At 25.5% G+C, this 25,433-nt stretch overlaps 1 protein-coding gene across 6 annotated transcripts in view; it reads right to left on the bottom strand.

Annotated features, from left to right (window-relative positions):
- Window positions 1-569: 569 nt before the first annotated feature.
- The window catches only part of Cln3 (CLN3 lysosomal/endosomal transmembrane protein, battenin), a 28,747-nt gene continuing 3,883 nt past the window's right edge, over window positions 570-25,433 (bottom strand). The window contains exons 1-11 of one of the 6 annotated variants that reach the window (XM_076406197.1): window positions 17,681-17,843; window positions 17,139-17,424; window positions 4,821-4,833; window positions 4,569-4,764; window positions 2,026-2,144; window positions 1,809-1,967; window positions 1,609-1,746; window positions 1,250-1,448; window positions 1,046-1,195; window positions 828-968; window positions 570-770 (exon numbers count right to left, since the gene is read on the bottom strand). In XM_076406197.1, coding sequence (XP_076262312.1) covers window positions 642-770; window positions 828-968; window positions 1,046-1,195; window positions 1,250-1,448; window positions 1,609-1,746; window positions 1,809-1,967; window positions 2,026-2,144; window positions 4,569-4,764; window positions 4,821-4,833; window positions 17,139-17,274 — 1,380 coding nt within the window. In that variant the 5' untranslated portion in view covers window positions 17,275-17,424; window positions 17,681-17,843 and the 3' untranslated portion in view covers window positions 570-641. Of the gene's footprint in view, window positions 771-827; window positions 969-1,045; window positions 1,196-1,249; window positions 1,449-1,608; window positions 1,747-1,808; window positions 1,968-2,025; window positions 2,145-4,568; window positions 4,834-6,298; window positions 6,441-7,343; window positions 7,452-9,258; window positions 9,327-17,138; window positions 17,425-17,680; window positions 17,844-25,433 lie in introns of those variants that run through there. The other 5 variants (XM_076406198.1, XM_076406201.1, XM_076406202.1 and 2 more) reach the window with 5 other exon arrangements.

The following is a 25,433-nucleotide window of genomic DNA, read 5'->3' as shown; positions in this document are numbered from 1 at the left end:
GAAAAGACGTGTAGACACATAACACGTGAACATATTATTACATCTTATACTAGATTTGTAATGGCAGTAATTAGCAGACTGTAACAATATTTATACATAAGATGCTCCAAATTAACAGACTTAGTTTTAAAAATTGCAAAAATTCAGTAAACATTTTAAAACAGCCTTTACAAGTATCATATTCATTTCAAATATCTAATGTTTAGAGAGCAGGCAATTCTCATGCAGCTAAATTAGGCAAATAGAACGATTACAAAATAATAGAAATTGATTTTTGGTTTGAGATCTTGAAGAATCAAAGCTATATGAGGGCATTATCATGAGAAAAATAGAGTTATCGGTCCATAATTATGACCTATTGAGACGAAAAATATTGACACAGACGAGGTAGTACACTCAGAATAATATTGCTTGGTAGCAGTCTGGTATGTTGAAAAGAATCAATCAAGTTGATCAAAAGAAAAATTTCTGTAATATGAATGAGTGTGTTTATCGCAAGATGGCGCATTAGTAGAAAATAATGATTATAGATAGAAAATCTCTGAAAGGGAACGAATAATACACGCAAGTATGATAAAAATAGTTTATAATTGAAAAATATGTATCTAGAAATAGTATAAAGATCTGATGTAGTACCGAAGCTATTTAGGTAGTGGTATATTACAAATTGCATTATGCGCAAAAATAGCTGATATACCCGCTAAAGAAATACCAGCACTGTCTCCCAAACCTGTAATAGCCATTGAAAACTGTCTATTTTCGGGATTTACCTAAAATGCGTACCATATTAAATACCAGTTGTTTTAATTAAATTATATTTTCACAACCTCTTTTGTTATCCTGTAAAATGTATTCACATAGGATGATCCTCCAAGTAACCCCTCCCACAAAACTAAAGCTACTACTATATAAAAACTGGGTATATAATAGTAAATTGCTTCTGTGGTGAAAATTATTACATTTATGCCCTGTTAAAATATTTGTTTATAATTAAAAAGTTCAATATTATAGACAATATCAAAGACAAATATTATTCAAAACTTGCCTGGAAAACAGTCATGATCCAAGTTTGTTTTATGTGTATAATGTTAACAGATGATCGAGATATAAATACACCAATTTGATATGTGACTTGAAGCCATCTATATTGCGAATCCACATCGACAGACGTATTTTTGAATTGGATTATTTCAAACTGAAAGAATAAATAACCATCAGTTATAAGCAGAAAAAAAATCATACTACTTACTGTTCCTTGATTAATGAAATATTCAAAAAGATAAACAAGACCAAATGGTATTATATATTTCAACAAACCAGGTATAAGTTTTAATTTCTTAATAAAGGTAGCCTTTGGATTTTTCAGTTCTTCCTCGTTCACCTTCCTTTGAATATCTATCATCACTGCAACTTCATCCTGTGCTGGTTTTGGAAGTATAATCCAAAATCTGAAAACAGTGGTTAGAAGAAGATGTAAAAGTATAACTTAGGTTAATTTAATAACCTTCATTCTTCATTCCTCTTCTCTCATATTTTAAATCTCATCTATTACTCTATAACGTAAAACAATACGTCACACAAACATTATATTTAAATATGCCAACTTACGAAATACTCGTTATCGCTGGAATTATAAGCATGATGAGGAGTGTTGTGCGCATTCCCAGTTGTTTTAGTAAAGAGTAGGATAGAGCTCCTATTACACCAGCACCGCCAGTTCCTGAACTCCATGCTGATACAACAGTTCTGGATATAAAACAAGCGTATTTGAAATAATTAACAAAATTATTCAACTTATTCAAACTTACTTCTGATAAAACGAACTATATTGTAAGTATGTAACTTCACCTAAACCTGAACAAAATGATGTCAACACCACTCCTAACAATGATATGAATATAGTTTCGCCAAATGCTACAGCAATAAATCCAGATGCAGCTAGGAGTACGCAAAGAGCTACTCTAATACTAAAAAATGAAGTTTCAAAAAATCATAAGGATATCTTCAGAATAATACTAAACTTACTGGATTAAAAATGGTATAAATGGTGCGAACAATTTCACAAACAACGCTGGAAGAATGTCTGCTAATAAAATGGCTCCGGTAGATAAATATTTACAATTTTCTCTAACACTACTATGAGTCTACAAATAACAAATAATTTATTCAGGTATATTTATGGTTATTTATTTTTATAATCTGTATTTAACATATAAATTGGACTAAAAATTAGTTAACTAGCTCCAAGTTATATTTTTAATATATTTTAGAAATATATAATATGAACTAGACTTCTTTTTACCGACAATGGTTTATCTGAGCCAAGTTACCAAGACAGTTATAATATATAATTGGCTTTGATTTAAAGATGATTTTGTGATGATGTCAATTGTCGATGACATCTTAGTTCTGAAGATGTCGAATTATCGGATAACAAAACAGAATGTTTGGGATATTTTACTTTTTTATATTTGTTGTTGAAGAACTGGAAGCTTAAAAAGAACGGACACATCATGGAGGATCATTCTCGATTGCAATCAATACTTTTGAACCGAGTGGATTGAAGAAAAAAATGGTGTTGTATGGTATCTTATAACATGATAAATGTTCAACCAAAAATTTCTAAACATGTGTCCAGTTAGAAATGTTTAAATGGGAACCTGTTCCAACCTTCGTATTCATCTTTCCGAATATAATATGTCCCTAACGATGGTATTAAATTTTATAAAAATTTTAATTTACAAAATATATCCCTCAAAATTAATTAATTGATGATTTAAACATAATAATTTTATGTATACGTATAATATTATAAACACTTGGTTTAATATAGTTTTTTTTATCCATTTTAGATTTTTACTATAGTATAAATTTCCCTGCAATAAAAATAGCAAAGAAAAAATTATCATGGAGTGGAAACCGCAAGGACCTTCTTTGGTTCTTAATATTTGAGTTATGTAAGATTTAATTTAGGACAAGGGTAACACAAACAGCACGTTTTAGGTACTGAATTTACTTATTCAAAAATACTTACACAACTGGTTTAATATGAACTAATAATCATTCCTTACGGATACTTTTGAATGACAAATTGTGACTTAAAATTTAATTAGTTTCATTTAGTTCAGTTTTCTTAGTAAACTATATTTTCAAGGGTGATATCAATTAAACTTTTTTTTGTTTTATGGAGTTTTTGGAGATATGATATTATCGAATTTACATTTTATTTGGAATTAGATATAATATAATAAATTAGTAATTTTTAAGAAAATATTTGACAATCAATAAAGGATTGTTTTGATGTTTATAGTAGTAACAAATTAGCTACTCTGGTATATTTATAAATTAATTGATGAAACATTTTGTCTAATTTGCGCTTAGACACATAAGTTGTAAGTTTAGAGTAATAGCTGTAGTAGACACAATTTTTTAAATTAATTTGAATAATAATTTTAACAAATGTGTATGAGAGTTAATACTACGCGGATCAAAAATAATAATTCATTTGAAATAAAAGACAGGCAGGGCTTTTAATTTTCATTGTCATTTCCTCAGGATATAATACATTTATGTTAAGTAGACACAATTTTTTAAATTAATTTGAATAATAATTTTAACAAATGTGTATGAGAGATAATACTACGTGGATCAAAAAATAGTAAGTCATTTGACGTAAAAGACAGACAGGGCATTTAATTTTTAATGTCATTCCCTCAGGATATAATACATTTGTGTCAATGTTTTTCCTATAGTCTTCGAAAGAGTTGTTGAATTAGATTTTTTAAATAGTTTTAAATTTTGAAGTATTTTTCAACTCGGTTCTAATATCCTCAATTGATTCAAAATAATGCATTCATAGTAGTTTTTTAAGTTAGGAAGCGGCTAGTACAAGTTCAAAGGAGATAAATAGGGTGAATAAGGCAGTTGCAGAATATGACCTCTTATATGATACCACAATATATACGTCTTAATCTTTTTTGTAATAGTACAATTATTAAAATTGAGAAGTTGCTATTTAGAACATACACGAATTTTGACTGCAGATATTTATTATTATTTTATTATCAAGATTATGGTAACAATTCCTCAAATTGAAAAACTATTTAACTAATTATGTATGTCTATAGGACGAATTATCTTTTCTTTGGTTGTAGTAATTAGTTGTTCAAACTTTCTAAATAGAACATATAATGTTTAAACAATTTGTTAGTTGTTTATAATAAATAATATAATTTAATGTTAAGCCAATTTATGGGTAAGTTGAACGAGAATTATCCAAGTGTCACTCTCAAAACAGATCAATTGATAATTGAATGATACATTAAAATTCACCAAATGCAAAGACAATAAAAGAAGTATTTCAACAAACTACAATTTAAAAAAAGCGAATTACTTTTACAAGTACCTCTGGTACATACTGACATATCTATTGTACCTAATGTTAAATTTATTTGACTTTTATATGATAATCATAATCAGAATTAAATTAAACTATAATAAATTAATTATTGGGCCAGAATAACATTGATTAAATCTACGACATATATTTTTGGAACAAAAATACTTACGGTTGCTTCACTACTTTCCCCAATAATATCATTGGCTGCTGTTAACATCACAACATAACCATAATTGTTACAAAGTCCAAGAAGCCAGTAGGCTAAGAGCGATCTATATTTCGATTTTGAATTCTCCGGATTTGGTGATCGATCTTGCTGAGACAAAATTTCGTTGGTGCTTTCAAAATTCGACATACCCGTTCTTCTGTACAAACGTTACTTATAATTAGAGCAGAATTAATATAATTTGTTAATACGTACAGAGGAGAATAACCTGCAAAACAAGAAAAGATTATTAACATATTGGTTATATTATTATTATTTAAATGTTAGGTGCTTGCATGTATTTTGATCGCCGATAATTATTGGTGAAAATGCGAAGTATTAATATAAACGACTGTTACACAACCTAACCTAACTATTAAATTCTACAGTTTTTTAGACATATTTTCTAGATAAAAAACAGTTTTCAAACATGTTGGTTTGGTTTGAAAAATCTGCCGAAGTTGATCAAGCACTTATGGTGATGTTGCTCCTTCAGATCTCAATACTTGGTTTTGGTTTGAGTGATTTAAAAGTGACGATCTTGATGTGGATGATAGAGAATGGCCTGGACATCGAATAGGAAATACCACATCAAGCGCCTTCTGATTATCACTTGTTCAGATTGATGCGGCATGGAACATGGTTTCGAAAGGCTGAAGAAATGCGAAAATGAAAATAAAGATGGGAAGAAGTTGTGGAAAGTTATTGAAAATATATCTAGATTAATATATGTTTTATCAATTTTTCACAGTAAATGCATTCACATAAAGTGAAAAAATGATCAGAATACATGATAACAACTAATATGAATGTTAATAAAAAATAAGTATATAGCTTTACAATAATAATTTTTCACTGTATTTGATTTATTTTTACTTAATATAATTCTAGATAGTAAGTAGTAACATATGTCCTACTAAGTTTCTTTGCGGGTACAATAACAAAAAATAATTTTTGGAATGTTCGCTATCTGCCACATATATGTTATAATTTGAATTAGAAAGTTAATGTAAAATTAATTAAAAGTTATTATGTAATTAAAATGAATCCTAAATATATTACCAATTAAAATGAAATGGAATTCAAATATCACAGATAATATTAACCCTCATACGTATGAAACCATGGAAGCTGAGTGACATTTATATATAAATCTGCGAGAGATTTTAAGTGGAGATATAATTGACTTATTGGATATGCAAGGCGAATTGGATGGACACGAAATTGCCATTAAGCCCATGGACTATTTATGGATTTACGGTTCGAATTAATTTTTAAATATTTCCAAATAGAGCAACTCTGCATACATCAACTCGTTCGTCCAATACAAACACGTTCTCACCTAAAATGTTAATATACATATTTTCGATAAAATAATTGTTATAAAAAATAAAGTCCAAATTGAAATTATTTATAACGTAAATATAGTTATACTCAACTATATTTTATAACTAAAATTTTGAGAATTTATTGAATTGATAATTAAAAACACAATAGAAATATTATAAAATTATTAAAACATTCGTTTCTCAAATTATTGGGATTTCAGGAAAAGAAAATAATTTTGATAATAAGATAATTAAATATAATTAAATTGTTATAGGTTAATTTATTATGAATTACGTTTTATTTCATAACTATTAAAATAAAAAAACTAATGGAAATCAGACAAAGTAAAATAAATCTATAAATACTTGCTGTTTTGCAGTTGTTGTGATATAAATGCAAGGTGAAATCAACGTTTTTGCGGTTTTACGCAGTATTGGTAGTACTGAACGTGAATCGAACCGAACACATACTACAACAATGTCTTCGTCATTCTATAACTGAAACGCGATGTTGCCTCAAATCTAAATTGCTAATAAAATCGTTCGTAATTAAGCAACAGTAATATCACTTTATTATTGATTAAATTATTAACGAAAAATATGTCAAGTGTTAATATTTTCGAATCTATATTATAATCGATCTCAAGTATGAGTTTGTCTTGATTTCTGATTAATATAATTTAACTCGCTATTCAAACAATGCTATTAAGTATATTAAACTTTCGAGTACGAAATATCGAATGATAAAAACTATGTCCTCATATTGTAATGATAACATTCTATATTTATCATATTTTGCCTCGCTTTATACAGATTGTCTTAAAAAATAGAAGCATTTAACATTTATTAATACAAAAAGTAAGAATGACGGAATTACAGGTAAAATTATTAGATTTAAATAAGAAATTCATTTAATTCATTTATTAAGCGTTTTTAGGTAAATTTTCGATTTGAACAAAGTTTTGGTTTCATTGCAATAAGTTTGACCAACTCATAATATACAATGCCCATTTGATCATTAAGTATAGAAAAATGGATACGCAGTTTTGTCGACAATCGTGACGCTTTGAAAGGTTTACTTCAGAACTGGATTGTATATCAATTATTCATCATGAATCATAATACATTGTAAATAACGTTTCTTTTTTTCTACCATTGAAGCAGCTACACGTAAGAGGCCTCTTTCATCATTTTTCCTATTATTCCAAAATTTCTTAAAGGTTTCCAAACTGTTGATCATTGAACTCTCTCCTCAATTTTTTGATTGAGTCTTCATGAGGTAATACCATTAGCACCGTTCATTGTGTCGCTGAACAACTTTGATATAAGTAAAATTGTGATTTAGTGAGTTTTGATATAGTGAGATAAGTAAAACTGAATGAATTTATGTTCGGAATGCTTTGCTACCCACCGTATAATCCATATCGGACCACTAGTGACTACTGTTTCTTTGTAGATATTAACAAAATGCTCCAGGAAGAGGTTTGGTTCAGATGAAGAAGTGCCTATAAAAGTTGAAGCCTATTCGACAAATCGTTCTATAGAAAGGTATCAAATACAAAAGCTGCTGGGTTGATTAGGTCACTCTTCATGGTTGAATAAATTTTGATGAATGTGCCGGAGACTTATTGATGTATTTAAATCAATTTCTGTACATCGTTCTGAAAAAAGCCGGTTTATCATACATTTAACAAAAATTATATGATTTTGATTAAAGATTTTGGTTTGGAATTTTTAAAGCTACAAAAACATCGAACTTACATACATGCGCTTTTATCGTAAATCAGACATATATATTTCTGGTATCTCGAAGAAAATAGCGAAAACTTATTCAAGGTACCAATATTATCTATTAAACCTACCTCATTATTGGATATTGAATACCCAGTATACTCCTATGCTCTTAAACTTTATAATAAATATGAAATTTTATTTTATTTTTCGCATATATAGGAAATCTAAAAATATCAATAAAGACTCTACAGGTCCGGAACAACATAATCAGGCGATTTTTTTTTATTTGTCGATGTTGATTATTTTACTAAAATTGACCTAGAGTATACTTTATTTAAGTAAATTTTAATTACAATATTTCAAATAACATTACATTGACAAAAATCAGAGCAGATCAGACTCAAAACCAAATAATTGTACTGGTTAGTCGGAAGATTGTTCCATCTTGACCTAAATTGAAAGAGATTGGTTTACCACTCTGTTACAAAGCCTATTTCGACTTATAAGTTTCAGATATGGGGTTGCACTAAAAGATCAATCAACTTGTAATCAAAAGATGTCAAAATAGATGTCTTCTCGCTACGTAACCAACGAAGAAATACACGGTGACCTGAAAGTCAAATGGATTTCCGAAGTTATCCAAGATTTCGCCTTAAAACATGAAATAAGGTTACTAAATCATAACAACGTAGAAGCAATACAGCTACTGGACAACACGCAATCAGAAGATTGAAGCGGTCCAAACCACATGAACTTGTATAGTATATAAATGTTTAATCTTAACTTTAGCTTAAATAATCTAAATTAATTTTAACACATATTGATGTATTTATGCCACACTCGTCTTGCTTGTTTGCTACTATAACTGAATAATAATAACAAATAATTTTATAAAATAGTAAAATCAAAATAAAACAATTATTATCTGATTTCAATTGTAGGTCTAGTGTTTTTTATATTTCAGAGTCTCTTTTTCACCAACTAGAGTTTGTTTGAATTAATATTTGCTTCAAACCACGGCCTGTTACCAATTTAAAGACCATCTCAGTTGTTTGAGACGTCGTTGTTAATGAACAGTCAGATACATAAATTAAAAACCCTATGTCTTAGCAGGATTCGAACTTGCGTCTATAGCATCAGCAGGAGTACCTATCGCTTTGACCATTGAGCTACGAAAGGCCCAAAATGTGAAATATTTGTCAAAACTGAACAATTTACACGGAAATGTCTAAAATTAAAAGTACAAAAAGTCGACATTGAAATCTTAGTAGACAAAAATAGAATACCATCACTAACAATATAGACTCAATGCACAGATAAATCGATAGAACAATATTAAATTATCCAAAATCGAATCGACATCAAGCCCGTCTCTGTAATTAACCCAACAGAGAGAGCTGTACAGGCTTAACCTCTTCAGTTAAATGGAATCCCTTGACAGGCTATATCAGTCGATTGTGCTAAATTATAAAAGCTGTGAAAAGCAGTCATGATGTTCTATTCCTAAATTTAATAAATAAATTATTCATAAACTTAATATGCAATATAAAACCGTTTAGTTATTGAAATAGTAATAAAATTTTAAAATTTACCTGTAAACAAGAATTATATTCAGCACACTGTTCCAAAGTAATTTAAATGTCTCTTAAAATGACAACAAAGTATTGTCTCGGACAGTTTGTATGTATTACTAAATTAATCTTTTTAAATAACAAAGAGTTTTCGCAAATAATATTATTTGTCCTTTGTTTCAGCTGACGCAACACTATTCAAGATCTGTTAGTATTACCCATTAAAATATTTAAAATGTAAAAATTCTATCATTATATCCAATATGTGTGTGGATTTTATCAAAGATAGGTCGCTATTGTCGCCTAACTTAATATTAATCATTAATGAATTAAAAATAACCGGATGTGTTGGTTCACTTTCAAGTTTTAGCACAAGACCTTTTTATTAGGACGGTCCTCCTATTGTTGCGATAGCCGCGGGTTTGAATCCTTTTGGGGCATGGTCGTAAATTTATGTTTGTGATTGTTTAAAATTTGTTATTATCCTAGGTAAGAGTGTAAAATCCGACAAGAAAAATGATCTCAGTCATACCAGTAACCAGGCTGGGTAAGACCGGATGTCTTCTGGGATGATTTCTAAAGTTGGTCACTGGCTAGTCGGTAGGCTTAATGCTGAGGACCGTGGTTCGGAGCTCACGTTAAAACTTTAGGTCCAGTCCAGATAAACCCCTACTTGGTAAAAAGAGACTTTAAACATATAAAAAAGACATTTTTATTTAAATGTAAATATATTTGCAATTATTAAAAAATTACGCCTGTTTTTAATGTTACTGTTTTTGCTATTTAGAATAAAATATTTGTATTTACTATGAATACGATTATCAACAAATAAATAATAATTTGTATTTAAAACAGATATTCGTTTCTATACCTCAATTATTATTAAATTACTTTATATATTTTTTGTGACAATAATTGCTAATAGATAAATATATAATATACTATTATTTACAATTTTATTTCATATACTGCGTTCAATTGTATGAATAAAATTAATAATAGACTTTGCAATAGGAATTATTGATTTTCCCTATTCAACATTTATTTTATTTATTAATATTATATAAGTTAATTAAAGATATATATTAATTAACTGTTTTGAAGACTGTGAATGAATTTAAATTTTTTTTGGTATATTTAAAATAATAAATGTGTAGTGAAGTGTTGTATATAATTCACCAATGAAAAAAAAATGGAAAAGGGATAATTGTAAGAGGCAAAATCTAGTAAATATGACGGTTAAAGTAGAACTTCCTATTTCAGTGATTCCAAGTTTTTGCGAACAAATTTTGCATCATGAATGGTTTCTTGGTTTGCAAAATTATCAATTGATACATTTTTATCAATGAAATGTCTACCAGCAAGCAGTTTACCTTACGACTACCCAATCTATAATAGTAAGAAGTGTCCATCAATGGATGGAATTGTCCAGCAATTTGTAATCTTCTGAGCTGCGAAAAACTACGAAGTTTGCACATATACAACAAAATGATACTATAAGTTGCTAGTACAATAAAAGATAAATAGAAGATAGAATAGAAGTTACGTAATTCACTGCAAATCCCTCAACATTAATTCAGAATTACAATTCTAGTAATTCAAGTTTTAATCTCAAAAAATTAGACTTTAATATTCTATGCTTTCAGCTTCCAAACAAATACAAAAACATAAAAAAAATGTTAAATATAGAATAATATTGGTTTTATTCTAATTATAATATTAAAAAATTTCATCTCTAGTAATTGTTGCAAAATTAATACACGGTTATAGTTGTTGTACATTTTCATTTGATATATTTATATTTTAATATCCATGTATCAACTACCTTCAATCTTTAAAATCATGGGATATTATTGCTCCTAATTAAGATAAACTTGAAATCTCCCTGCGTTAATATTAGTGAACAAAGAAATCATTTAGAACAAATTGTTTTAATTAATTTTTATTCATCACTAAGCATTAAGTTTCTGTTAGAAAGTTTGTATTTTTATTCTACTTCTGAATAATATTACCCATTTCAAATGTTTCATTGTCCTTGAACAGATTTATTCTGCATTAAATCTATTAAATTATTGAGGAGGTGAAAATTATGACGCGCGACATTTTTGTCCCTTCTAAGATTCACCTCTATCTTGCCGATGTCAATGTCAACTGAATTATTTCTATGAAATATTTTAGGAGACTTTTCGCATACTCAAAAGGTGGATTAAAAGTGTCATGATCTTAAAATGTTACATATTTTATTTTTACATTTTGTTATACTTTTTTTTTAATAATAGTAATAGTAATCTGAACAAAACAAACACAATATATTATATAAATATTATATAGATAAACGATTAATTTCATGTATGTTTGTTTATTGGATGTAGTTTTATAATTATTACTTATTATCTTAAAAGAAAATCTACGTATCATCACCACAATTAATCTGCATACATAACACTTTTATCCATCATTATATTAAAAAATGGGTTGGTAATTTTTGATATTTGATTTGCTAAAAATATTCTTATCTTTGAGTACCAATAATATGTAGTTATTTAATATTAAGTTTAGAAGTTAATATTTATTTAAAAGCTAGTTTATAAGTATATGTCAGCAATAAAATATTTTCATTAAATTGATATTTTAAGTGACAAACTGATCTTGATAAAAATCTAATTATTATTTAAGTTATGAAATTTAAAATAATATCTAAAGCAATATGAAATCTTCTAACCACGTACCAATATTGATTATAATAATAGTATGAACAAATGGGAAGTACAGCGTGGCAAAACCTTTAATGTGATTATTTTTCTGTCTATTTATAAAAAATAGTCTACTTTATTTTGGACATTTATAACAATAAAATGTTACTATAATTATAGACCGCTACGTAATTGCTAAGATTATTGGTTAACACTGTGCATTTATTGTGAGGGATTTTTCTTCTAAATTAAAGGCTACATTGTCAAACATTGCGTGTATTGTTCAGTTGTTCGTATCAGTATTAAACATTTTTCCTCCTTTAGGCAGTATTTGGAATAACCGTTGGAATAACAAATCTCTTAACAATATACACTATCCAATAAGCTCATAAAGATGGAAATGGTATAGATCGCAGGAAGTGGTAATCTGAAAGGGACAAAGTCTGATGAGTATGGCGAGTAGTGTAGGACTTTCCATTGAAAGATAATAGAAAATAAATTGTTTACATCTTAGTAAAAGGACATATATTTAAAAAGCTCAACGACAGAGCTTAATAAATATCTATTGAAAATCTCTCCTCTCCAACATTGAATTTGGCTTATTCTTCTTCTGTATTGAATCCATCCTAGTCACACTAGTATCCAGTCTGGGTAAAACCGGATGTCTTCTGGGATGTTCTTTAAGTTGGTTACTGGACAGTCAGTAGATTTAAAGGAGCCGATGTTAAACAGTAGGTCCAGTCCAGGTAAACCCCCTTTGGTAAAAAGGAGACTTTAAAATATGTATAAAAAAGAAAGTATTTCAGCATCAATCTACTATCAGTAGCTATAGAAAACATTTAATTGTTTGAACTTGACTTATCCTTCTTTTATATGGTATATTGAACTTTATATTGAAAAATAGAAAATAGCAGTTATACTTAACAAATAAACAAATACGTTTGTACGCAAATGTACGTTTAAAAACAATTTGAAGCACCCAAATAATTTTAAAATTAATAATATTCCATGATACTAAAAAATACGGTCTTTAAAAATCAATACAAAAATAAAACAAAGACAAAAATAGATAATAACGAAATAAATAGACATACAGTGGTTTAACAATTATCAATCAAAACAATATGTTTTTTTACCAGCACAGGCTTTTGGTGAACTTGGTTTGTAAAGAGTTCTCAGTTTATGGTATGACTAATTGTCTAGATCATATAGAATTATAACATACAATCCCTTTTTCAACACATGTCTTATGAATTCGAATTGTTTCGAATGTAATGTAGCACTTATTTACCTAACTTTAATATATATTATAGTAAGCCCATCACAGTTTAATAGTAAGCCCATAATTTAATTGTTAAGATTGGTAAGGGTAAACTACAAGATATTCAATGCATGAAATTACATATAAATGCATAGAAATGTTGACCTCTAAAAGCAATACTTCAAAAAAAAATCGTTATTGGTGCATTTCTACTGCATGTTTACTTACTAGTAATGAAAAACCATTGAAATTCGAATAATGTATATGGTATAGGAAACCCGGATATTTTGGACTTCATAAATACAGTTATGTTATATTAATTATTATTTTATATATATAATTTTATTATTTAATTACAATAAGATAAACTATGAAAAAATGAATTGTTAGCACTTCCATAAAACAATATATAGCAAAAATAAAACCTTAATAGTAAATCTATAGAAAATCGCTCTAGTATTTCAGTGTCTATCTACAGTCAACAATTATAAAAAAACATTTAATAGCTTGAATTTAACTTATTCTTCTTCTATATTGTATATTGAACTATATATTGAGTAAAAGAAAAAGAAATTCACTTATATTTAACAAATAAAGAAATACTAATACATTAAGTGTGTGAAAAAGTGATCTATGTTTTGGTCGTTTGAAAACAAAACACGTAAATACGATATGATACTAAAAAACATGTTTTTAGAAGTCAGAATTGAATTATTTATTTGTCAAAAAATAATATAAATACAAAAATAAGTAAGTGGTTTAACAATTACTAATCAAAACAATATTTTTTAGTGACAATTCAAGCTATTGGTGAATTTGGTAAGAGTCTTCTCAATTTGTGGTATGACCACTAGGTCATGTCATCTAGAATTTTCATATACAATTCGTTTTTCAACACATGTCTTATGAATTCGAGTTGTTTCGAATGTAATAGACACTGAGTTGTCATAATTTGATTATTAGGGCAAACTACAATATATATTGAAAGCATAAAAATATATAGAAATGCATAGAAATGTAGATTTATAGAAGCTATACTTCAAAAATCTTTATTGGTACTTTTCCATTCTAAGTTTATTATTAATGAAAAACCATTGAAATTAGAATAGTATAGATGCATAGGAAACTTGGATATTTTGGATTTCATAAATACAGTTATGTTAAAGAGATATGAATAGAATATATCCAATATGCAATGAAAAAGATACAATGTATGTTGTCTCCCTCTAGTAATTCAGTATCTATCTATAGTCAACAATTATAGAAAATATTTAATAACTTGAACTTAACTTATTTTTCTTCTATATAGTATAATGAACCATATATTGAATAATAGAAAAAGAAATTCAGTTATATTTAACAAATAAAGAAATACTAATACATTAAGTCGTTGAAAAAGTGATTCGTGTTTTTGTCATTTGAAAATAAAACACCTAAATACTAAATATGATACAAAAAAACATTGTTTTTAGGAATCAGAATTGAATTATTTATTTGTCAAAAAATAAAATAAATACAAAAATAAGTAAGTGGTTTAACAATTATTAATCAAAACAATATTTTTAGTGACAATTCTGGCTATTGATGAATTTGGTTTGCGAAGAGTCTTCTCAATTTGTGGTATGACCAACTGTCTAGATCATCTAGAATTATCATACACAATTCCTTTTTCAACACATATCTTATGAATTCGAATTGTTTCGAATGTAATGTAGCACTTATTGTCGTACATAGACACTGAGTTGTCGTAATTTGGTGGTTAGAGCAAACTAGAAGATATTGAAAGCATAAAAATATATAGAAATTCATAGAAATGTGGATCTATAAAAGCAATACTTCAAAAAAATATTTATTGGTGCTTTTTCATTTTAAGTTTATCATTAATGAAAAACGATTTAAATTAGAATAATATATACGCATAGGTAATGTAGATATTTTGGATTTCATAAATATAGTTATGTTATATTAACTATTTTAAGAGATGCGGATAGAATATATCTAGTGTACAATGAAAATGATACAAGATGTGTGTTATTAATTTTGAAACCGAAAAAAAAACGTCGATGAGCTTTTTAGCGAAGGTTTTTTAGACAGACGCTAGTTTTTTTTATTCAGTTCAGCAATTTTGTTCGCAATAGGGGTAAGCTGGAATTGAGGTCATGAAAAGACAGACGGAACCTACGACATACAAGCGGTAACGGTTGAAGCTGCATCATCAACCCTGAAAAGGGTGATTTAGGGGTAGCCGCGGGTCTCAGATTCCATTATTCCACGGGCCTGACAAAAAAGTCTCCCCAAATTTGAGCCGGTTTTTTTAGTGAGAGGGGTGAGGTTCCAGGTGCGACATTCGCCATACGCGATCTCGCGAACAAAGATTGCAATCAGGCCGATACCAATGGGTTGATACTTCAGCTACCCCGCTCTAAACTAGCTCACTATCATTGTGACACATACCATTGACGCGTTCACATTTTTTTAAAGCTCTTCTTCATCATCAGTAGTTGCGCTCGTAATTTTGTTCATGTTTCATTCGCTATTTTTTATTTACAAAATAATTTCATTAGCTAAAGAAGATTAGCGAATTGTTTCAATATTCGGTATCAGTTTTAATTAGAATTAAACAAAAAAAAACGCGCGATAACTTTGGTCTCGTAATAAGCAATTTTTTTAAATTTAAAATAACATTTCGCTGAATTAGATAAATTAAATAATTAGGTTTTTAAGCATATTATATCATAAGTGTTGAATTGTATAAACAGTTATAAATAGTGTATGTTGATGAAGGATTCAAAAAAAAGTAAGTACCTCTAAATCATTGATTAACATCTAAATCATTATCATCTAAATCAATCATTAACTGCAACCTTAATGATATTATTTAATTAAGTAGTGAGTGACTTGAGTGAGTAATCGTTTTTCTTTGTTTATGGCTCTCATACTAAAAATGCATCATTTACTATATCTGCAACAGCTTCATCAAAGTAACCTTTAATTCTAGTTATTACACAAAATAAAATAAGATAAAAAATGTAATCTTTTAATCAGTCATTGATGAAGTTACTACAAAAAAAAACGCGCGTTGCAGGAAAATGGAGGGCTAGTTGATAGAGAAACTAGTTTCAAAATGGCGGTAAATGTCGCGTAACTAAATAGTTTGTTTTTAATAATTAAAAAAATGAATATAAAATGAACAGAATATACATCCAAAAATAATTAATAGAACTTTTAATATCGGTTAAAAAATATTTAAAATTTTTTGTTCAGTATTGTTTTAGTATCAAGTTTTACTTGTACTTAAATAGTTGAATAAATATTCTAATGAAACAATATTTCACCTCGAAATATCCTGGTTTTTGAAATTTTAAAATTAAAAATGATATAGTTTTTTATGATGTTAATGACTTGATATGTCAGCTACCCTATTTCATGGCACTAACTGTCATTGTCATCTTTGCCACTGAAGCGTCCGCACTTTTTCTCCTGGTCCTCACATGTAAGTTTTTTGTGATATTTTTTTGTAATTCATTGAATCAGTTTGTTTTACAACATAGTTTTAAATAAAATGATAGTTAATTAAGATAAAATTAATGTAGATAGAATAAAATATTGTTTGTTTATAAGTGAGTTTAAAGTGAAGTGCGCGAAAAACAATGTGCGTGAAAAAGTTCGTTAATTTTCATCCAATTTTTATAAAACTATTTAAGAACATTATGTGTCTTTTAAACAGTTAATGATGAAGAAGATTCGCAGGAAATCAAAGATCAACTCGCCAAAATAGACGCCGAATTACAAAATGGCGTTAGCCATTTAAAAACCTTTTATTTCGCGAAGCTATAGTCTTATTTTTATTTTATTTTTGCAATTCTATATTACACATACAAAAAAATAATAATTTGTCATTTCGTCCCTAAACATTATTTAAATATGTTTCTTATTTTGAGATTCACCTTTTAAACGAAGAAAAACTACTTCATCTTGCCCCCTCATTTTACCAGTCAGTCGAGTGCCATTTTTACCAGAGGAAGCGTTCCATTTTTTATGATGCTTTCTTGAACCCTTGTGCTTTGTTATGGAATTGTTCATTTCAGTCACTTGTTTTGTGTTTAATTAAGGATGTTCTATTAGCTGATGAGGCATGATCCGTGATATCCTGGGAATTCTTTATAACGGGTGAGGACTAGACCGGATTTTAATTTTAAAATGTTTTATTTAATTCTAAATGAGTGTGAGAACCTACAAATAATTTACTTAATTATTATATTACTTCAAAGTGAATCCACATTTTAATATTGTTATAATATAATAACAGTTATAGTTACCTATATATTGATATATATTAATTTCAAATACATATTTATTAATTTACATAATAATTAGCGATCCCATTTTATATATGAGAGGGGAGATTTTATTTGAATGAAGCTATTTTAAAAGTAACGTTACGAATAATAAAACTGGTATTGGTTTAAAAAAATAAAAATTTCCTTACATTTTTGAGATGAAGGCATCACCCCGATTCCGACTCTGCCTCTGTCATTCTGACATTTTCTTGTGACCCGTTCAGTTTTTTAACCTTAGAGGTGATAGTGATTTCAGGTGATTCCATATTACAGTTCTTAATTATTTTCAGTGAACACTATTGAAGAAACCACAAAATAACACATCTCCTGTGAAATATAAACAAAAACAAAACGGAAATTACTGCGCAAATGTCCGGTTCTTCGTCATGCGCGAGGTGAGTGTTTTAAAACCTCAATATTCAATTGTTTTTTTTTTTAAGTTTTTAAATATATTATCAAATTTCAATTTGTAATCTAATTTTGATTTGGAAACCTCTATATTATTATCCGTGATATTCCATAATAAATCTATAAATTAATATGTCTAAATTAATGTATCAATTTACTTTAAATTATTATATTGGTGATAATTTTTTTTATCTAAATTAATTACATATTATTTAAAGAAACATTTAAATTATTAACACCAAATTACAAGGAAACTTCTTTGAATAATATATCATAATTTTGAATTTATAAAAAATAACAATATTAATACTCAATAAAAAATTTTTTGCTAAAAATATCTAATATTTAAAGAAGCAGTTATCAAAAAATATCTTATTAACTTCAACTTAAATATAAAAAAAAAACATAAATACGTATATAATAATATATAATGAGCATTCCTTTTAAGTCTTAATATATATCATATTTTTTATATCATCGTAAGACATTTTACTCAATATTACTATAATTTGATTCAGTCACCAATGTAGATTTTAAGATAATTGCATTCAATTAAATTATAAGCAACTAAAAATATTTTTAAAACATATGATAAAACAAAAAGTTCCCAAAATATTTCCACTTATTTTTTCATAAAAAAAATCTTTCTTCAAAAGTCTTTTATTTATACCCATTTATAGCTCTTAGATACAGGCAAAAAAATCAAAATAATAAGTGTATTTAATAAAACAAATATTTTTATGCTAAAAATGTCTATATTATTATTTGAATAAAAAACATCCTATCAGCATTAACGAGAGTTCTTTTTTACTTCTTATTATATATCAAGCTTGTAATGTTATCGTCTGATATTTTAATCAACAGAAAATATTTAATTGAATCATATTAGTTATTTTAATTTGATTACCTGATATAAAAATCTTTATCAGCAGAGATACTAAGATAGCATATCAATTAAGATATAAACAACCGAAATAATTAAAACAAAATTATGAAAAAATTAAATATATATTTAAATTTTGCCACTTAATTTTTTTATAAAAAATATTTTTTTAGAATTTTTATTTTTAAAAAGATATCAATAGAATATATATGAAATAGTTTTGTTTAAATAGTTTAGGATTTTAAAACCAAATAAATTTTATACTTATTTTTTATACAGCATCATATATATCGATTTATACATTATTAATAAATACATTTTTTAACTTTCGTGTTATCTAAAAATGGAATTGCTTTAACTAATTATTTATAAATAATATTATATTGATAAACTATAATATATATCATATTATAATTATAATTACATACCTATTTATTGTTATTATTATAGAGTGAAGTAGTATGAGAGCAGTAGTAGTATTTTGCTCCTGTAGCTGAATCCAGATGAAAGAAACATTTAAATTTGTACATAATTAAATTATTTGCTTGCTTATTATAATTTCATTATATAATTAATTATATATAATATTCTACTGATCATATGGATTGACACTATTATGCATAATTATCGTTATTTGAATTAACAGCCACAATTATCTACAAAACTGTATAATATCTAAATGGGAATAAAAGAGACAAAAAAATATACAAAAAATTGCATTTATATAAAAGTAAGATTGAATAAAAATAAAAAATAATCCAGAATAAGCATAGATGGATCAATAAACTTATGAAAATGTATTATTGTTTATCAGTTATTATGACTTATTATGTGTTATTATGATTATATGAAAAAATATATTATTGCTTATTATGAATATATAAAAATTATAAACATATGTACAATTATATACATATTATATATATATATATATATATATATATATATATATACATTATATATTATATATACAATTTTTATTTCATTTTTCAGTTTATAATTCACCAAAATAATTCTATCCATAAGAACTGTGTTAATAAACTTTTCTCTATTAAATAATTTATGTAATTTTTTCTATATATTCTCTTTGAGCAGTCATATATATATATATATATATATATATATATATATATATATATATATATATATATATATATATATATATATATATAGCAGTATATAATGCTCGATAAAAATGCGTGAGATTAAAAGCACATTTATTAATATCAGGCAAAATATAATTTTCATTGACTATATCAAAAGTTCATGTGAGCATCGGCCTCTATAATGTTATATATGCTTTAAACCTTCATTTCATCAGTTCACTAGACAAAACCGTGACGAAACTGACAATGGATTAAAAAGACAGACAGCTGCAAAATATTTCTCCGATTACTCTTTTTAAAAAATAAGAATGGGGATAGTATTTTTTGTTTTTTAGGGTTGCAACGGACAAATAAGGGTTTACATTGGGATGTTTTAATAAATCTCCTACCGGGGGATTTTTCACTAATCGATCTGTTTCATTCAGTTTGTTAGAAAAAATATATGATTTCAGCGTGACTCTCGTTTTTCTATCAGAAATTAGGGGTATAGATTTTATTCTTACCTAGGCACTCCTGGTTTTTGATCGAATTATTTGATTTGTTTTGGTAATCTATTTATTCATATTCGTATACATCGCAAAAATAATGAAACGTAGAAAACTTTAGGTTCCAGATGATGTACTAAGACCGTTACCAACAATGATCCAACAATCATGCAACGGTTTGACTGTTGACTTTATATCCATTTTAGGTAAAGCTGAATATTAGGTAAGTACTTAATTAATCAAATTAATTTATATCATCAATAAAAATAATATTTTTTTGTGAAAAAATCAAGCTCATATAAAAAAGTAAAAATATTAAGTATCGACTAAAATAAATAAAAAAATATAATTAAAATTATTGTTAATTATTATTGTTGATTGTGATACTATAGCACTGCAATTGATTTTAAATATGTTCGAACAAAATCAAAATTATAAACTAATAATAATTGATAAAAAATATACAAATATGCTTCTTGTTAGTGAATGGAATAATTAATTCATATTTTTCATTATATCTATTGTAACATCAATTTTGAATACATTGTATATAAAATTTTATATTCCTTGTTAATAAATAATATTCTTGTAATTTCTTATTAATTAATAAATTGAGAGAAAAATTAAAATACTTCAAAAAGAAAATCACTACATGCAATAAAAATATACAAATAAAATTTTAAAATATTTAAACATAGAAATATGTTAAATAAATGTTAAATATAAATATGTTTATATTTTTCACCAATAAGATGGAACAATTAATCTACAGTTTTCATATATATTTACTATGACATTATCAGTTTATAACAAAAATATATTATCATTTAATTCTAAAAACACTATATAAAATATAGATTTTTACCAGTTTTGGATTAAATCAAGTAAATAACAATTATGCATAAAAATAAAATATTACCCATGAAATAAATAGAATAACTGATTTAAATTTTCGTGTATGTTTATTTTACTATTAATTTTACATAACAAATATGTATAAATATATAGTTATTTGTACGGAATAAATAAAAACATTATACAGAAGGAAAATATTTACTATTTCTGTTTTAAAATACCACATAATTAAAGAAATAAGGTGATATGAAATCAATAAGAAAAAAATAAATATTTGTAGGCTAGTAGATGTAATAATTATTTTACAATTTATATATTTAACACTAAAAACTTCAAATTTATAACAAACGTTTATGTACAAATATATGTAGCAAAATTATTATAAGAATATATTTGCTAAGTTTAATTTGAAATAAAATCGTCCATACATAAATAATAAAATATTATAGAAAATAAAAATATTTTAAAAGATCAAAAACAAAATTTTATAACATAAATAAGTTATGTACTTATTTGCATATTATCATTTATTAGTTTTTGTTATTTTTATTAGTTACGTTTTAAATCAAGTATATTAAACATTACCATACAAACCTATAACGAAAAATAAGGGTATTAAGAAAACCAAACATAAATATTTGTTATTAATAAGTTTCAAGTATATTTATTATTATCTTTAGTATCACTTTTGTATTTAATTATGAAATATAGAGGCAATTATTTGTTATATACAACAAATCAAGAATAAGAGTAGTATTCAAATTAGAAAAAAAAACTTTATATAGAACAAATAAATTATCCAATTATATTCAAATAAAATAGCTGACATTTATGTTAATTATTAAATTTAGAAAACAACAAACGACTCTTCAAAAAGATATAAACAAGTTAATGTTACTATATACTGTATACTACTATTTACAAATACATTTATATTAACATTATCTAATCTATTAACTATCAATATTGACAGAAACAATTAGGTCATATGGTCACACTAATAATAGCAATAATAGAGGTCTATTTTATAAATGGTGTATTTATAACACTCACACACTAAACACTCTAAATATTAGCACCAATTTACTTTAAATTATTATATTGGTGATAATTTTTTTATCTAAATTAATTCCATATTATTTAAAGAAACATTTAAATTATTAACACCAAATTACAAGGAAACTTCTTTGAATAATATATCATAATCTTGAATTTATAAAAAATAACAATATTAATACTCAATAAAATATTTTTTCAGTTACCAATGTAGATTTTAAGATAATTGCATTAAATTAAATTATAAGCAACCAAAAATATTTTTAAAACATGATAGAACGATAGTTTCCAAAATATTTCCACTTATTTTTTCATAAAAAAAATCTTTCTTCAAAAGTCTTTTATTTATACACATTTGTAGCTCTTAGATACAGGCAAAAAATTCAAGATAATAAGTATATTTAATAAAACAAATATTTTTATGCTAAAAATGTCTATATTATTATTTGAAAAAAAACATCGTGTACTACTATTTACAAATACATTTATATTAACACTATCTAATTTATTAACTATTAATATTGACAGAAACAATTAGATCATATGATCACACTAATAATAGCAATAATAGAGGTCTATTTTATAAATGGTATATTTATAACAGTCACACACTAAACACTCTAAATATTAGCATCAATTTACTTTAAATTATTATATTGGTGATGATTTTTTTATCTAAATTAATTACATATTATTTAAAGAAACATTTAAATTATTAACACCAAATTACAAGGAAACTTCTTTGAATAATATATCATAATTTTGAATTTATAAAAAATAACAATATTAATACTCAATAAAATATTTTTTTGCTAAAAATGTCTAATATTTAAAGAAGCAGTTTTATATATATACGAGTAAAAAATATCTTATCAACTTCAACTTAACTATAAAAAAAACATAAATACGTATATAATAATATATAATGAGCATTTCTTTTAAGTCTTAATATATATCATATTTTTTATATCATCATAAGACATTTTACTCAATATTACTATAATTACTATAATTTGATTCAGTTACCAATGTAGATTTTAAGATAATTACATTAAATTAAATTATAATCAACTAAGAATATTTTTAAAACATATGATAGAACGATAGTTTCCAAAATATTTCCACTTATTTTTTCATAAAAAAAATCTTTCTTCAAAAGTCTTTTATTTATACCCATTTGTAGCTCTTAGATAGAGGCGAAAAATTCAAGATAATAAGTATATTTAATAAAACAAATATTTTTATGCTAAAAATGTCTATATTATTATTTGAATAAAAAACATCGTGTACTACTATTTACAAATACATTTATATTAACACTATCTAATTTATTAACTATTAATATTGACAGAAACAATTAGGTCATATGATCACACTAATAATAGCAATAATAGAGGTCTATTTTATAAATGGTATATTTATAACACTCACACACTAAACACTCTAAATATTAGTATCAGTTTACCTTAAATTATTATGTTGGTGATAATTTTTTTTAATCTCAATTAATTACATATTATTTAAAGAAATATTTAAATTATTAACACCAAATTACAAGGAAACTTCTTTGAATAATATATCATAATTTTGAATTTATAAAAAATAACAATATTAATACTCAATAAAATATTTTTTTTTGCTAAAAATGTTTAATATTTTAAGAAGCAGTTTTATATATATATATATATATATATATATATATATATATATATATATATACGAGTAAAAATATCTTATCAACTTCAGCTTAATTATAAAAAAACATAAATACGTATATAATAATATATAATATATATAATATAAGTCTTAATATATATATCATATTTTTTATATCATCCTAAGACATTTTACTCAATATCACTATAATTATTATAATTTGATTCAGTCGCCAATGTAGATTTTAAGATAATTGCATTAAATTAAATTATAAGCAACTAAAAATATTTTTAAAACATATGATAAAACAAAAAGTTCCCAAAATATTTCCACTTATTTATTCCTAAAAAAAATCTTTCTTCAAAAGTCTTATTTATACCCATTTGTAGCTCTTAGATACAGGAAAAAAATTCAAGATAATAAGTATATTTAATAAAACAAATATTTTTATGGTAAAACTGTCTATATTATTATTTGAATAAAAAACATCGTGTACTACTATTTACAAATACATTTATATTAACACTATCTAATTTATTAACTATTAATATTGACAGAAAAAAATAGGTCATATGGTCACACTAATAATAGCAATAATAGAGGTCTATTTTATAAATGGTATATTTATAACACTCACACACTAAACACTCTAAATATTAGTATACAAAAATCAGTGTATATAATTTATCTAGGCAATGCTATATTTATTAATATTATGACACAAAGATCTTGTATCACATACATAAAAAATAATTCACATTCAGTATTATATTTGTCACATAATTCAACATTGGTGTGTATAATACACATTAATCATAATTGAATTGCAGTTTGAATTCTTTGCTATAAAAAAATTATAATAAACGGAATGTATGAATTTTATATAATAAAAACATATAAGATAACAAATTGACTGAATGTTTATCTGTAAATATTATATTTTTTAAATCATTTTTCTTATGGTATTAGCTTGAGAAGTTATATAACATTTATAAATAACTGGTTTATAACATCTTCGTTATATACTATTAAAATAATTGTTTAAAAATTTAATGTTACATTATTTTTTATACTACTTTGGTTTCATTAATTTGAAGTAATTTATTCGTATTTTATTGATTCTCTGAATAATATTAACTATAATTAATTAAATATATTTATAACCATTTGTATGTTATTTTTAATAATCATACGAAATTGATATATTTAATTCATTTATGAAACAAAAAATAAAAAATGCATTTGTATATATAATATTTGCATATTAAAGTCAATAGGGTAGTGGGTGGTGTTATAAATATTTAAATATGACGGTATGATGGGATAGGCCAATACTAATAGAGTCATAGCCAATAGAAATGCATCCGCAATGCAGTCCTGTCTGTCTAGGTAACATGCAACTTGATATTTTTAAAAATACTGTGAAAATTAATAAAGCCCATATGCAATAACC

The sequence above is a fragment of the Rhynchophorus ferrugineus genome, unplaced genomic scaffold (genome assembly GCF_030347505.1).
Source record: "Rhynchophorus ferrugineus isolate W39M unplaced genomic scaffold, kcgeb_rfMv2 rfM5, whole genome shotgun sequence".
Taxonomy (NCBI): Eukaryota; Metazoa; Arthropoda; class Insecta; order Coleoptera; family Curculionidae; genus Rhynchophorus; species Rhynchophorus ferrugineus.
This window is presented reverse-complemented; position numbering and strand designations above follow the sequence as displayed.